This window comes from Pseudochaenichthys georgianus, unplaced genomic scaffold (genome assembly GCF_902827115.2).
Source record: "Pseudochaenichthys georgianus unplaced genomic scaffold, fPseGeo1.2 scaffold_471_arrow_ctg1, whole genome shotgun sequence".
Lineage (NCBI taxonomy): Eukaryota > Metazoa > Chordata > Actinopteri > Perciformes > Channichthyidae > Pseudochaenichthys > Pseudochaenichthys georgianus.
The window spans coordinates 49,615-66,461 of record NW_027263035.1 but is presented as its reverse complement, the minus strand read 5'-3'; the positions used below and the strand labels follow the sequence as shown (position 1 = coordinate 66,461).

Genomic DNA, 16,847 nt, shown 5'->3' with positions numbered 1-16,847 from the left:
GGCTGCCCTTCTGTTTATTCTCCGCTGTTGCTCTTTTTCTCCCTCCCCGAGGCAAGCGTTTGCGCCTCCTGCTTTAAAACAAATGAATAATGACTCTATATAATCATATGTAAGGGATAATGTGCAGAGACGCGGTCAATGGGAAAAGAACACCGACAGCTGATCAGGAGCCCGACGCGAAGCGGAGGGATCTAGATCGGCATGAAGGCACATTATGCAATGTGCACATTATCCCGCTTATTACATGGCCACATTCTCAACAAAGTAACGACATGACTCCCAATATTAATTGAAATGCTTTTATGGATTTAGAAAATGATTTTGTTGATTTAAAAAATAGTTGTATGTCTTGATTTAAATTGACATGCATCCGCTAAGAAAAATAGTCCGTTGTTACTGTTTGAACTAACGTAGCAACGGCAGGAACTGCTTCGATAGTGTTTTTGAGGAGCTTTTTGATTACAGATTTGAAAACATCGTTGCTTGCTTTAAAAGTAGCACAATTCATTATGTCAAACCTTGGGAAGTATCTAGATATCCCTGCCCTAATGCCAAAGTAACTGGCAACTGAGCATGTGTCACCGTTTTTGATGTCTATGTCTGGACCGCTGCGTAAAAAGGAGGGTTTCTGCCCCGTTACTTCTCTTCTTACTTCTATAAGAATAAAACACAGAGGACGGAGATCTCTTTTTCTTCCCCTCAGCTGATCTCAGCGCATGCTCCCCTCTCCTGCAGGGGGGCGTGGTCAGTTGCAGCTCACAGAATCAGCCCCCCCCCCTGCAAAAACAGCGCTGGAAAGAGCAAATAGAGCGAAATGAGGCATGGCTAAAATGCAGGATCTTTTTGGTATTTTGAAAAAAAACTATATTTATATACTTTATATACACTGAACAAAAATATAAACGCAACACTTTTGTTTTTGCTCCCATTTTTCATGAGATGAACTCAAAGATCTAAAACATTTTCTATATACACAAAATAACCATTTCTCTCAAATATTGTTCACAAATCTGAAAAAATCTGTGATAGTGAGCACTTCTCCTTTGCCGAAATAATCCACCCCACCTCACAGGTGTGGCATATCAAGATGCGGATTAGACAGCATGATTATTGCACAGGTGTGCATTAGGCTTGCCACAATAAAAGGCCACTCTGAAACGTGCATTTTTGCTTTATTGGGGGGGTCTGGGGGGGTCCGAAAACCAGTCAGTATCTGGTGTAAGGGGTAGGGTTAGGGTTAGGGTAATGTTGTGAATTGAGTGGCCCATGGTGGTGGTGGGGTTATGGTATGGACGACGAACACAGGCCACACGATTCACAACATTACCCTAACCCTAACCCTACCCCTAACCCTAATCCTACCCCTCATACCAGATACTGACTGGTTTTCGGACCCCCCCAGACCCCCCCAATAAAGCAAAAATGCACGTTTCAGAGTGGCCTTTTATTGTGGCCAGCCTAAGGCACACCTGTGCAATAATCATGCTGTCTAATCAGCAGCTTGATATGCCACACCTGTGAGGTGGGATGGATTATCTCGGCAAAGGAGAAATGCTCACTATCACAGATTTTTTCAGATTTGTGAACAATATTTGAGAGAAATGGTTATTTTGTGTTGATAGAAAATGTTTTAGATCTTTGAATTCATCTCATGAAAAATGGGAGCAAAAACAAAAGTGTTGCGTTTATAATTTTGTTCAGTGTATGTATGGCCCTACAATATATTGTTAAAATATAGCATAATATGTCCCCTTTAACTTGATTAAATTATTTCTAGCAGAACTTGTGCAAATCAGATGAAAAGAAGAGTGGAAAATCTTATCTTCTTTTGTAAACACCATTATAATACTGTAGAATTAGTAGCAATACTTGAACTTAGCAGGCATCAATGTACTGATCTAAAAAGTAAAGCCAATGCGGGGTGCCTTAAACCTGCACTCTCATTAAAAGCCAGTAGGTGGCAACTCCACTGGTTGCAAATTGAAGTCATATGTGTAGAAGTCTATGAGAAAACCACCCTACTTCTCACTGGATTCATTACCTCAGTAAACATTTAGCAAATGAGCTAAAGGTCTCAACTACAAGTTCCCAGTCTTCTTTAAAAGATCATGATGTAAGTTTAGTATTTCTTTTACTAAGCTTGACTAAAAGGACGAAAATTCAAGGTGTGCTTTAGGGCAGGACTAACTTGAGATTGACAGGTCACTTTTATCCTTGAGTTCGTCTTGGAACTTTAACGCTTTACCGTGTGATTTAATTGCTAAGTTTTGGTCGCCAAGAACATATTTTTGTTTTGGGTCATTTCAATAAAGCAGGAACATGTTTTCAGTAGTATGTTTCTAACTCTGATCTACCCTGTATTTATCTTTAATAGGTAGGTAAAATAGGCCCAGAATCCTTAAATCAGAATGCAAGAAAATCCCTCAACAAAGAAAAGTAAATACATGTTGAATTGCATGTACATTTGTTTGTATTACCACTTCAATGCCCAGTGTTTGTTGGGTATAGGTGTTGTGTGTATGAACAGTGTATCTGCGGCTGGTACTGTATCTCAGATGATTTTAGCTGCATGGTGATTTACTGTACAAACAGAACAGTGTGACATAACATTGTGAACTGAATTATATTATGCTAAGTGCGACCACATGAGAGAAACTTGGCCGGATTTTCGTTAGTTGACAGATTGATAATGAGGAACATGCATCAGTGTGGGTCCTGCAGAGAGACATGCCAACAGCTCCTAAAGATGGTGGATGCTCCTTTGTCACTGAGTCTGTGTTGAGTTGTAGAAATAAAAGAAAGGTTGTTGATGAATCAGCTGATAGAAAAGCACATGGTGGACTGAGGAAAAAACCAAACTGTACTGCCACATGTATCCATTCATTGTAACTGAGTGCTTGCCTACTGATTATCCAATCAAATTTTATTTATATAGCCACATATCACAAAACACGTTTGTTTCAGTGGGCTTTACAAATAACAGACATAGATGACAGTGTAAAAGATCACTAACATTACAACAAAATTATAAAAAAACATGGTAGAACGTGAAATATAAATAAAATAGATACAAATAAAACGAGATTAAATACAACAAATGGACAGTAGAAATACTATAAAAACAATAAAATACCATAACATGTACAGGATTTGGATCCAGAACTTTTAATGTTTTTTTCCTTGGCAAATGCTTCTACCAAGTTAAAAATCAGGCCCTACTGACAAACAAAAAAATCTAACTGAAAGCAGTCCATACGGAGGTTGTTAATGTACACTTTAATACAGTAAGTAACTTAGCCACACCAGATAGTGAGTTCCAGTGGAGTCAGAGCTGAGAGCTACTAGTCTGCAGAGCTAGGCTAACATTACGTTTTCCAGCATTACTTTAGCTGTATTCTTTTACATCATGATTGGAATTAGCCACTGCTAATTCATTACCAAGATGCTACAAAATGTATATATTTTTCATTACAGTAAGAGCAAGGGAGAAGAAGAAGTAACTATGTTCAGCTTACTAGAGTTCTAGTCCAGTTTGGCATTAGGCATTTAATGCGTTTTTGTTATTGCAGTAATATATTTACTTGCATGGAGCAATTCTGAAATCCACATTACTCTCAAACAACATTACACATGAAATGAAATGTATTTCACTTCCTCAATACCACCTCCAGCAGAGTTACCTTTCTTTGGGACGGTATTAGCATTGTGGTAACAAACAGTGAGATATAAACACAAATATTTTTGTTTTAATATCACATAATGCAAGTATCATACTTAGGCCCCGGCCACACGAGGACGATAACGGTAAAACGCAAACGCAAGCGCAATCGCAAAAAAGGCTTCCGTCCACACGCAATAGACACCGGGGTTGCGTTCCAATAGTCCATTTAGCTTAGGAACCTTCCTAACCAAGTGAAATGACCCGGAAGTCCCTCAGTGGCAGCCATGATAAGTGCCGTTCCAATTCTCCAAATGAAAGGAAAGGAGGTTTCAAACTTCCTTTATAACCTCCTCTAGCTTAGGAACCACTGGACCTCCCTTACCGAAAGGAGAGGAGAAAATGCTGCCCCACAATGCATTGCAGCCGCAGCATTTACTGTCACACAACAGTCGGCCGTTCACGGAAACAACCGATTATGACGGAGAAATGATATCATGAAAGTTACGGTGCTTATTAAGCATTTTAAAACGTAGGTGGTAAGTTGCCAAAGTGCTTTGTTTTGAACGTTCATCAGTATTATAATCAAAGAGAGAAATATGAACGTTAGTTTTTACTGAAATGATCAAATAAAGTCAACATCTCAGTCTTCACTGAGCTGTGTGGGGTTTGTTCAACTTCTAAAAGATGTTTGAATGGTGATATACACAGTGATAGATGTTAAGGACTAACGTTTATAATAAATACATTTGTATTCATTTTAAGATCTTTAGTTCATACAATCATACGTATTGGGATCATTGGTATTAATGTGGACCGGAGGGAGAGGGGGACGAGCAGAAGTTTCACTTTCCTTTTTTATTTCAATTCCAACTTTGGTCCTGAAGAATATGTTTCTCTGTTGTCCACGTTCATAAAGCAAAGCAGCAGCATCAGAGCACGGTGCAGAGTCTCTAGATGAGTTCACAGAAGTCCCTCGTTCTTATTAAACATCCATGTTGTAGTCCGCTGTATAGAAAACTGTGGTTTCCATGGTTTCCCCACAGCAGCAGACGCACACAATGACGTCCGCTGGCGCATCATAAACACGTCGGATAGTGAAAGTGCAGTCGGATTCTCTAAAGTACCGCAGTCTCTTCTCCCAAGTCCTTTTGAATTCTCCTGTCCACTATCCCTTAACCCCGTGACCTTTCACTCAGAGGTCAAGGAATAGGAGATAGGGTTAGAATTTAGGAGCTGATTTTTGGATTATCTGAACGCAACCCGGAAAGTTTCTGTCCACACGAGACCGCTCCGTTTAGCTCCAACCGCTGGAGAAGCTGCAGTACATATGCCGAGCCTGTAGATGGCGCTGTAACATCCTCCACAAAAGCAGCGAAGAAGCATGGTTGTTATGTCCGCGGTGGGTGCCGAGGGAACCAGGTAGAGTTTTTCGCCAGTCAACGTGTAAGGTAAGGAGAGGCGGGGCTATTGCCTCATCATTATCAGAAAATGATAGTATAGGCCAGGGCGTACACACGTAGCCGTTGGACCCCCCAGAGCGTTGCGTATGCCGTTCTATCCACCTTGGGACCCGTTATCGTTACCGTAGTCGTTTAGTGCCGTATTCTGTCGTCCTAGTGTGGCCGAATGGTCTATGACACAAAACGGTAACGGAAACGCCCGTTATCGTCCTCGTGTGGCCGGGGCCTAAGTCAGTCATTTGGGCTTGTTCAGGCCTGATGTGTGAAGTTAGCACATATTCTGTCATGGGGTGTCTTTTGTGTTCAGGCTCTATTTGTTTTATTTCTATCACTTGATGGTGTGGATTCTCTTCATTGTATCTGCCTGTCTGTGTGTGCGCCTTTGTGAATGCGTTTGAGCATGCCGGCTTTTGGTTGGGGGGGGGGATGTGTACATGATGTGCTGTTGTGTGCGGAGGAGAGAGGCAGGGAAACACGGCATGGTTCAGGGCAGGAATGTGCGATGTGGGTAGGCTGTACAATAGAGCCGGGCTCCCTGAGGGTGGTCAATGGGGCGGGTGTCACACCCCCGCTGGGTGATGATCACCACAAAACGCTACAGCTGTCAGGTCCTCTTAACCGCTGTAAACACATGTACATTATGAGAACAAACACACATGTGTGCACACTTGGACATGCGTGAGCATACAGGCACACATGTGTATCTTGTGTAGAAGGAATTACATGAACACACACACACCTCTCACATGTTGTAGCCACAACCTGTGGATAACTGTTTGTGCATTTCTATGTAAACATGTACATTTTAGCATCTGCAAAAGCACTCAGAGCAGATTCCAACATATTTGCTTAACTTAGTGACCTCTCACACAGAGAGGATCCGTTACATTGGGAGCTGTGCATGTATGTGCATTCTGTCACATATGCCCACATGTGTTTACGGTACTTTGTGCACGTGTCTGGCGCTCGGAGCCAGCGAACATTGTGATCAGCGTTGTGTCAGCTCAACCTTGGACTGAGCTGTGTGTTAGCAGGGGGGTCACAGAGGTCACTGAGGGTAAATAAGGGAATGTGGAGATGGGCTTCAGCGGGAACACCAGTTCATATCGTTTGTGGTTGATTTTAATCAAATAACTGCAGGTCGGGGTGGGGGGACAGTTCTGCTGTCAAATGTTTCACCTCCAAGTTTGAAACAGGTACTGCTGGTTTAGTGGGTCTAGGAAGTGTTGTGGCATAAACACCCCTCCCCCCCCCGCTTAACCTTTCTAGCCTGGCCATGTTTTTGTGTGTTTCTCAGGAGATTCCAAGAGTCTTATCGAGTTTCATAGAAGTACATACATGTACACACATAAGCACAAGCTCACTGTGCAGTATTATTGGTCTTAAGACAGTCAGACTTGTAATTCAGCGCCCCCTAGTGAGCTCAGAGCAAACTGACTTTTCAGATGAAATTTGAGGCGACATATTTAAGTTGGAGAGGATTCATTTTTTGTTATGATATTCTGACATTTTGAGTTGTTGTTTACATCAACAGATTTACCCAAAAATCGGCCAATGCTTTAAAATAAAATAACTTCTGAGCTACTTTTTGTGGACTGACCTTTGTTTTTGTCATGCTTACTCTCTCCTGCAGGACAGTAAAAATGCAGAGCAGTGTTTCCCACTCACCGCCAACCATAGCTGTTGGGACTGGGTGAGGAGAAGAGGCAAGAGAGAGTGAAGAAGAGGAGCGAGTGAAGCAGAGAGAGGAGGAAAGTGCGGAGACAAAGAAGGACAATAAGTATTTCAACAGGTAAAAAGTTAGCAGCAGAATATGTTTCATTCTCACCAAGGGTCTTCATTACTCACTGCCCTCTGAGGAAGACCTATTCAGTCACTCTGCCTCAGCACAGCAGGACAAATAATAAAAGAGTCCTCGCACCCTGGACACCATCTGATCGCTCTCCTGCCCTCTGGTAGACGTTATAAGTCCATCAGAAGTCGAACAAAAAGACTCAAAAACTGTTTTTTTACCGCATTTGGTTACAAAATAATGGCAAATGCTACATTTGCCATTATCAAAACACAATTATTCCTGAATTTATGTATCTATTTATTTATTAAGTGATAAACTCAGACATGCAAATGTCTGGTTTAAACTTACGCTGAAACTGAAACGTTGACTTTAGTTACATGTGTTATGTCAACAGATTCCATATAACTGTATTAGGTTAGTTGAAAGCAATAATATTAAGTTTGAAATAAAAAATATTGTGTTCAACTTAATATAGTTGCTTTCCACTAACCTGATACAGTTATGTGAAATTGGCATACACTTAATTCAATTCAACGTTTCAGTTTTTCAGTGCAGTTATTTGAACTGCATTTATACATTTCTTTGAGTGTATAGATACATATATATATATTTATGTTATTGCTTGTTGATATGTAGATGTGCACTGACAGGATTGCTTTGTACTTGTACAATGACAATAAAGGAATTAACTTCAGATACATTTTGCCACAAGCTTGGAAACGGCTTTAAAGCATGTTCTTTCTATCACACAGCAGATTTTGGCTTACCTCGATGTCCCCGCTGGATTATTGGCTCTTCCTGTGAGCTGTTGAGCATCTTCTTTTTTTTTCTGACAAACCCCCCCACTCCTACGTTGAGCCTGGGGGAGCCACCAGTGGGTTTTCATGGCTGCGGCACTCTAGGGCTGCCATGGCAGCTGCTGCCGCTGATGCCTCACACCGTTTTACCGCACTGACGCCGGAGGAAGAGGGACGACGGACCGCCAAGCTGTTTGGGAGCGCCCCGCTGCCACGGATAGAGAGAGAGAGAGAGAGAGAGAGGGTGAGAGAGAGAGAGAGGGAAGGAGGAGAGGGAGGGAGAGCGAGTGAGTGTCTGGTGTGCGGGGCCCTGTTGGCCTCACAGGAGAAGCTCCGGCTCCACGCCCTGAGTCACACGGGAGAGAAACCCTTCCACTGCTCACAGCCACACTGCCCCAAGGCCTTCAGCTCCAAATACAAACTCTTCAGGTACTGACCGCCCCCCCATACCGCTCAGTACCACTCACATCCTTTAAATGCAGAATTAAATGGCTATATAACTTTCTCAGAATCCCCAATGAGAAGCTTAAAAAGGCTATTATCTTTTACTCAAATTCAGAGGTGGGAAAAGTACTGATATCTTGTACTTTTAGTAAAAGTACTCATATCTTGTACTTTTAGTAAAAGTAATCAGATCTTGTACTTGAGTAAAAGTAGAAGTACCGGAGTACAGGAATACTCTGTTCCAAGTAAAAGTCCTGCATTCAAAATGTTCCTCAAGTAAAAGTAGAAAAGTATTCTCATCAAAATATAGTGAAAGACAGTAAAAGTAGTCGTTGTGCAGATTGGTCCATTTCAGAATAATATATATGATATGTTTTATAATGATTGATCATGAAAGTGTTCTCAGAGCTGGTGAAGGTGCAGCTAGTCTGAAGTACTTTGTAGACTGCAGGGTAGCTGGTGGATTCACTCCAGGTGGAGCTAAAGTCTGATTCAACACTTGGTTGGATTTCACATCATTCATCCACATCTGTAGAGTAACTAAAGGTATTAAATACATGTAGTGGAGTACACCATGTACGTCTGAACTGTAGTGGAGTAGAAGTACAAAGTACCATAACATGGAAATACTCAAGTAAAGTACAAGTATCTCAGAATTGTACTTAAAGGTGGGGTAGGTAGTTCACTTCAGATACACTTGTTGTTATATTCCATGGAATGCTCTTAACATCCCGTTAGCAATGAATATCTGAAGTGCTTTGACAATAAATACATAAAAAATGTCACCTGTGGAAGCCGTAGGACTGTACAAAGCACGACCAATCATTTGAGCCGGCCCGGCTAAAGTAACTGGATGGCCTGCCTGCCTGTCAGCCTCCATCTGTGCACAAACTTACCTCGTGTCCTCATTGGTCATGTGCGGGTGCGTGTGTGTTGGGGGAGGGGCTCTGTGAGGAAGTCTGAAGGAAGGGGCAGATTTTTTCAAATTCTAGCGCACTCGAGCTGGTTTCTCCATTCTTACCGACCCTACCTTTAAGTACAGTATTTGAGTAAATGTACTTAGTTACTTGCAACACTGCTCATATTTAATCCGTATGAACCTGGAAAAAGAGGGACTTGATTTTCAGGAAACATGAACTGAATCTGAGGTTTATCTTATCTACCATTGCCTTTAGGTTAATATAGATACACTTACTGATTGTCTGTAAAAGCGTAGTTTACAGAAACAATCCCACTGATTTCTGGGTTTTGGTGTCTTTCAGCTTGTTGTTTCGGTTTCGCAGGCCACGACTTTACTGTTTCAGTCCACTACTTACCCTGCTCCAAACACACAGACAGGACCAATGGCTGCTAAACACAGATACTGCCTCCCGTAGGCTGAGACCAAAGTCAGAGCTAAAAGGAGGGTAAATAACGACCTGATATTAACCATACCCGAGTACACATGCATTGAACTCAAGAGCACAGCCAAATCAACCCCAGGGGACGACGACGCAGTGTTCACACTAATAAAGCAAACTGGACTTTGGGGTGGAGTGTTCTCAGACCTGGGACAGGGTTCCAAACGTGAAAGTCTCAAAGTCATTAACATATAGGATGTTTGGAGTCCTGTGAATCACAGGATGTGGTTTTTAAAACCCACTTTGGGTCCTGGATGCAAACCACTATGCCTGTATCAGTGGACCCGAGGGAGGAACTCCTGCCCCACTCTAGCACACTGCTTGTGACTGCACAACGCATGTGGCAAAAGGACAAGTAATGTGTAACTTCTCCTAAAACACCCCAACCATTTACTATGTCTTTCCTCTTGTGTTCCTTCACAGGCATATGGCCACACACTCTCCACAGAAGACCCATCAGTGTTCGTTCTGTGAAAAAATGTTCCACCGCAAAGACCACCTGAAGAACCACCTGCAGACCCATGACCCCAACAAGGAGGCCTTCAAGTGTGAGGAGTGTGGGAAGCACTACAACACCAAGCTAGGGTACAAGCGCCATGTGGCCATGCATTCTGCCACGGCGGGGGATCTCACCTGTAAAGTGTGCATGCAGAGCTACGAGAGCACCCCCATTCTGTTGGAGCACCTCAAAAGCCACTCCGGGAAGTCTTCAGGCGGCACCAAGGAGAAGAAGCACCCATGTGATCATTGTGACCGTCGCTTCTACACCCGGAAGGACGTGAGACGGCACATGGTGGTGCACACGGGCCGAAAGGACTTCCTGTGCCAGTACTGTGCCCAGCGCTTCGGCAGGAAGGACCACCTGACCCGACACGTGAAGAAGAGCCACTCTCAGGAGCTGCTGAGGATCAAGACGGAGCCCCCTGACATGTTGGGTCTTTTAGCCTCTGGGTCTCCACCCTGCTCTGTGAAGGAGGAGCTCAGCCCCATGATGTGCGGCATGGGGCCCAACAAAGACCCCATGATGGGCAAACCGTTCACCGGTGGGGCCCCTTTCTCAATGGGCATGTTCAACCCCCACCACCTCCAGACCATGTCTAATACTGGGGGGGGTCACCTGATGCCCAGTCCGCTGTCTGCAGCTATGGGCATGGGGTGTCACATGGAAACCCCTGGACCTCTTCACCCACACTCCCACCACCACCACCATCACCACCACCACCACCACCACCACCATTCCCCCCCGCTGCCCACACACCACCAGTCTCCGGGTCCCCAGCAAGCCCACAAATACCAGCTGGGATCTACCTCATACCTGCTGGACAAGCCCTTGAAAGTGGAGATGGAGAGCTTCCTCATGGATCTGCAGAGCGGCTCTCCGGGCCCGCTCCACTCTGCAGACCCTCACTCTGCTGCATCACCCCCCAAGGATGGCCTGGAGCCCACCTCGGGCCTGGTGGATGAGCTCTGCGGGGACCACCTCCTGTCCAAGAGCCCTGCAGTGCTCGCTGAGTCTCTGTGTGCTGCTAACATGGACTTCTCCCACCTGCTGGGGTTCCTGCCCCTTAACCTGCCTCCCTACAACGCCCCCATGAGCACGGGAGGGCTGGTGATGGGCTACACATCCGCGACCCCCTCGTCTTCCTCCTCCTCTTCTTCATCTCTGCACGCTGCCGAGCCCCACGCTGCAGTTGTCGCCACGGCACCTTTTACCTCTTTGCAACCGCAACCTCAGGAGCACCAGAGCTCCGGTGGGGTTCTGGGCCTCGGACCCCTGCACCACCTCCCACCGGTGTTCAGCTCCAGCTTTAGCAACACCACACTGCCTCGCTTCCACCAGGCCTTCCAGTGAGAGGCGGTGGATATATCTGGGGCTGTGGTTTGTTTTAAAGAAGTTGGAGAATCATAATAAATGAAACACGGATGAACACTTAGAAGCCTTAAATGAAAGTGCACAAAAGCTTTTGATTGAGCCTTAAAAGGAAGTTAAACCTCAAAGGAGAAGAAAGAGAAAATAAGTTGAAGCAGCGTTTATTTGGGCCCCCCCCCCTACCCTATCCTATAGTTATAACCATGTATTAAACCATCCTTTTTATTTCCATTTACTTCCCTTTTTATCTCCCTCCCATCCCCTATTTAGTAGTATAGAGGGCAGGATCATCAGTAGGCCAAAAGGCGTGGTACTGCATACTTTAGGTAATAATATTAAAAAAAAAATTGAAGATAATTTTTTAGTGAAGATTATCTGTCTTGTTGTGACCCAGAAAAAAATATAGTTTGAAGTGGATATTTTGTTTTACTTTATTTTTCTTTTCCATATGTAAGAAAATGGTAGAATGTGTCTCATCTTGAGTTTTGAACCTCCCGCTCTAATAACCTAAACGTCATGAACAGTGCAGAGAGCCCCCCCTCTCTCCCAGTGAAGGAATGGAGAGATTTAGACATTTAAACAATGATTGAACTTAAACTTTAAAATCCTCCTCCAGCCTGAGCAGAGCCACAAACCCCTTCTGCCTCTAAAGTGCTCTTTAAACCTTGAGATGATCCCCTATGATTGACTTGTACCTGTCACGTCTGATGCGCTCCTAGAGTCCAGTCAGTTTAAATGAAAATAGGTCACTAAAATGAACTATTAACTATTATCCTATTAACTCGGTCACACACATTTATAAGAAAAAACAAAGAAAGAATCGTGAGTAAAAGTGTGTGTTGAAAATGATGTAATATCATGCTGGCTTTTTTACTGTTCCTCAAGAGAAGCACTTTTTTTTAACCATTAGGAATCTCCTTCCTCGTGACTTCCGGAGGTTTCCACAGACGTTCTCCTCACTCTCCTTCCTTCACCTGTCTCCATCTAACAGTTATCTATAAAAGCTCCAATGAGAATAATGCATATCGATAACTTGGCTGCCCAACATACCTACAAATATATTTTTGGAACAAACACATCTTTAGGCAGTCTTTCAAAAAGCTGCATCGTCATGGTAATGATGAACCCTGACATATGTGAATGGCAAAACAACAAGAGAACTTCAGTGACAGATGAGTCAAAATGTGTTAAAGAATGTTATTGCAGTGTACGAAATATCTCAAAAATGAATATTATTATTTCTTTTATCTCAGTAAGGTGTATTTTAGGTAGACATATTAAAACTAAGTGATGATGTTTTTGATGTCTGGCAGGTTTACATTTGTCTGTATCTTGCGTTTGTTTTTATCAAATGGATGAAGTATTAGCTTTTTCCCTTAAGCTTTCTCTGTCATATCCAATCTTTACCTTTACATGTACTTGAGTTAGTGTAGTGGAATCAGAACTAGTCTTCTATAGAAGGCTGTTAGTGGCTGAATAATCAACTAGGATTTGAGTTGGATAGATTGTTGGGATGCTCACATGGTCGGCCTGTGGAATATGTAACTGCTGTGGTGAGTCCCTCTGCGATCCCAGTGGATTCTGGGAGTTTAAATCCTCACCAACCAATCATCTTCAGCCTATATAATCCTGAGCCCAAAGTTAACCTAACTAACCCAACGTTCTGTCTGTGGCAAACTGAAAGAACTGAAACGTTAACTTTAATTAAATGTAATATGTCAACAGATTACACATTATTAGTATTAGGTTAGATGAAAGCAATAATATTAAGTTGAACCAATTTTTTTTAATTTAAAGTTAATATTATTGCTTTCAGCTAACCTTGTACAGTTTTGTGAAATCTGTTGACATAACACAATTAAAGTCAACGGTTCAGTTTTTCTAGTGACCAGCTCAATCTGGGACACTTCCTTTAGTGTCTTTGTAGGCGTACAAAAGGCCCCTTCGCTCACTCTGCCTTCAGCAGTCGTCACGCCACAGGCCCCGATCGCCATTAAATGTTAAACAAAGAAAAACAGGAAAACACAGCACATACAAATTAAAAATAAAATACATTGCTGCTTTTAGCTACGGTTGCTGATGGACGACAACTGTAGACCACTAGAACATTTCAATTGTATTTGCAAGATGGACAGCGAGCTGAAAACATGCACAAACAGAACCGACAAAGTGTCCATCATCCCCGGAACCCTATCCCCCCCAACCCCCCCTGTACTCCCCTCCTCTCTCGCTGCTTTGTAGAGTCAAAGGTAAAGGGGCTGAGAAGGCGATACATCCAGAGGATGTGACGGAAGTGTCCCGCAGTCACCGAAATTCCCAGGCTTTGACATTCAAAGTGCGGGGGGGGGGGACATGACTGACTGGCAACCTGGGTTATTGCTCGTAGTCATATATTTGTTTTGTTTGTTGTCATATGATATATTATTTTCTGTTTGTTTAAAACAGGACCTCGAAAAACAACACAACACATCACCTCATTTTTATTTGTTTTATTTTTTCTTACCAAAACCTGGGGAGAAGAAACTACATTTTTGCACAGTTGCTTGTTACAAAAATGCTACAAGATGTTTTTATACTGTAGGAAATGAACCCACCGACCATGAACCTTATCTCTAAAATTATACATTTTATAGTCCAAGTTCTGAACTAATCGGAATTTTACTCATATTTGTCTCCCCCTGGAAAGTCATTATTTTGATCATGACTTGTAAGATGATTAAAACTTTTTATTGATTCTAAATAAATTAGCTAATGTCACCTTTATGAGAATTTACATGATGTAGCATTTACGTATATAAAAAGGCAAGATTTAAATTGTTATCAATTTAAAAAAGGTGTTTTTTAAGAAAAAACATCTTAGATTAAGCCACATTTGTAGCAATCAAATTGAGCATTTATACTTTTTTCACAAATATGAAATAAATCCTAAAAAATGTAAATGAAAGAAAAGCATTTGGCATGTATTACGTTTGTCCTCCCTGGGTTTCTGTGAGCTAATCTGAATTCTAGCACTTTCAACCTTTAAAAAAAGAGTATTTTTTCTTTTAAAATTCAGCTTATATGTTCATGTGTTTTTAATTTTGTATTGATCCTGTATATGTATGTGCCATTAGTTTGATGTGTAGACTTTATCAACCTTTGTGTATTTCTCTTCTCCAAACGAATAACAGTATTTTTGATAGACCTTTCACTAATATCCTTTTAAATAAGAGCCCCTCTCCTCTCCTATCTTTCTTTTTGTTTTGGGGTTACCAGCTTTGCTTTCTCTCTCATAAATATCTAATCAAACTCTACAGCCAAGTGTGTGAAAAGAACAGCCACACCATTTCTGAGTGGGGGGGGAAACCAGACCGTTGTCAGTCAAATGTCAAAGCCACAGCCTGACCACAGCCTGCCTTTAAATGCTGTTGCATTTTAAAAAACCCATCTGCACGCCAGTTTTAGACAGTGTAACTGAACGAAATCCAGACATGAATAACCCCAAACTTAGCACTTAAAGCCGCAGCCATGGTCACTGAGCTGTTGTCCTGCCAAAAGGAACAACTCCAGCTCAAAATGACTCATATGTGTGCCTTTAAATGAATGGAACTAAACATACTTGTAGATATTTTAAGACAACAGTGAAAAACGTAGAAAACGTATAGTCAGGCTGTGAAACACTGATATCATTGTCCCACCTGAGCTCATTAGGGACGCCTTGCAGAACTGTCACAAGAGTGAGTCAACAAGGACTGGGTGAATTGAATCATTAAAAGATCCTTCGAGTAAAAACAAACAAAACAAAGACAGGCCCTGTTTAAGGAATCGATCCGTATGGAAGTCCATTTCTGCCAAATAAAGTTAAAAAACAATCACTACGCAAAGTTACGTGAGATCAAAAATGATGAATTATGCTTGATCACAATAATCCATCATCATAATTAAGACTTTGAAAGTGAAGATGTTTACTATCTGATAAACTTTTTTAAATAACCTCGAACAATTACTTTTTCTTTCTACCATTTAAGGGAACATTGAAGTAAGTAAAACCTTTCTTCACTTATTTTTAAGCCTTAATGTAATTTTGAGTTATAATTTTAACTTCTATTTCCTTACAACTACTACATAATGTGCATACATACAAGATTATTACTTGACTCAGTTATTTGAAATGCAATTTACTCTCTCCATTATAATATCATAACTATGTCATAATTGTGACTTTTATCTTAGCATCTCATATTTTAACTTACCGTCATTATTTCTTTAGTAGTAGTCTTGATCTTTTTCTGGCAGATCTTGGCTTCCATAATGTTAGCTGACACTGAGAGGAGATTCCAAATGAGCAAAACTTTATATATATTTATATATATATGTGTGTGTATGTGTGTATGCATGACCCTCCCCTGACTCAGAGATGTGTTCCTGTTCCTTGGCTTGGCTGTAGCTCCATTACCTCGACCTGCACCTACTAGGGATGCACTTATCCTCACCTTTCCTCTTTACTACTAGGTGCAGAACACAAACATTTTAAGGGAATTTGTTCATCAGTTTAACTGATTTGATTTAATAATGCTTGCCCTTTATCTCCCTTTTGCTTTTAGTAAGGAACTGGGTACTGTCTGATGCAGGCGACATCCACGTGTAGTTTTATATATTTCTAGCTTATTGTAAGTCTTGCATTCCAACCTCTTTGTGTATCTCGTTTAGTGACATAGCCCATTTTATTTGTATCACTTGCTATAACAGCCACCTCTGGAATAAAAAGGGTGAAAAAAGGTGAACGAAAATAGAATATTTGCATTCACTTACACTATTTTCTATAGCATGGAGTTTATCAACTACAGGGAGAATTGTATAAATGATGTGCTTCGGAGAAAGAAAGAAAATGAGAAGTCTTTGCTTTTTTTGTTACACATCTCACATGCAATCAGTTGCTGCAATGTAGAAGTGACAGATTTGTATATTGGTTGATCCAAAGAGATGATGAACACAACAGAACCATTTACTTATTGTACAGTACAGTGTATCTTTGACTTGTCATGTGTTATGTTGAAATGATTAAAAGACAAACCAGCGGTTTCACACTCTCTTCGCATTCTTTTTTGATTTTTGAACACTTTCTTTTTCAAATCTAAATTCACTATCAATAGACATAGATCATTATTATTGTAAGATGGCCTAAGCCTTTTTACACAACCATACCATAGAGCAGGGGTTTTCAAAGTGTGGGAAGGTGAGCCTCCCCTCAGAGAACATAAGAACAGCCGTGCCCCCAGAGGTGGGGGACTCGAGTCACATGACTTGACTCGAGTCGCATATTTTTGGACTTGAGACTTGCTTGACTAACATTGATAAAATACTTGACTTTGACTTGGTATTCATGACTTGACACTCGAAAGGACTATACTTTTTTAAATTAAATATTTGCATTTGTTTTT

The 16,847-nt window shown here is 41.7% G+C and overlaps 1 protein-coding gene across 4 annotated transcripts in view; it reads left to right on the top strand.

The window, feature by feature from the left end:
• plagl2 (pleiomorphic adenoma gene-like 2) overlaps positions 1-16,496 on the top strand; it is an 85,390-nt gene extending 68,894 nt beyond the window's left edge. Inside the window, exons 2-4 of one of the 4 annotated variants that reach the window (XM_034078724.2) lie at positions 6,755-6,913; positions 7,672-8,142; positions 9,981-16,496. In XM_034078724.2, coding sequence (XP_033934615.1) covers positions 7,826-8,142; positions 9,981-11,409 — 1,746 coding nt within the window. In that variant the 5' untranslated portion in view covers positions 6,755-6,913; positions 7,672-7,825 and the 3' untranslated portion in view covers positions 11,410-16,496. Of the gene's footprint in view, positions 1-6,754; positions 6,914-7,668; positions 8,143-9,980 lie in introns of those variants that run through there. The other 3 variants (XM_034078723.2, XM_034078725.2, XM_034078726.1) reach the window with 3 other exon arrangements.
• The last annotated feature ends 351 nt before the right edge of the window (positions 16,497-16,847 follow it).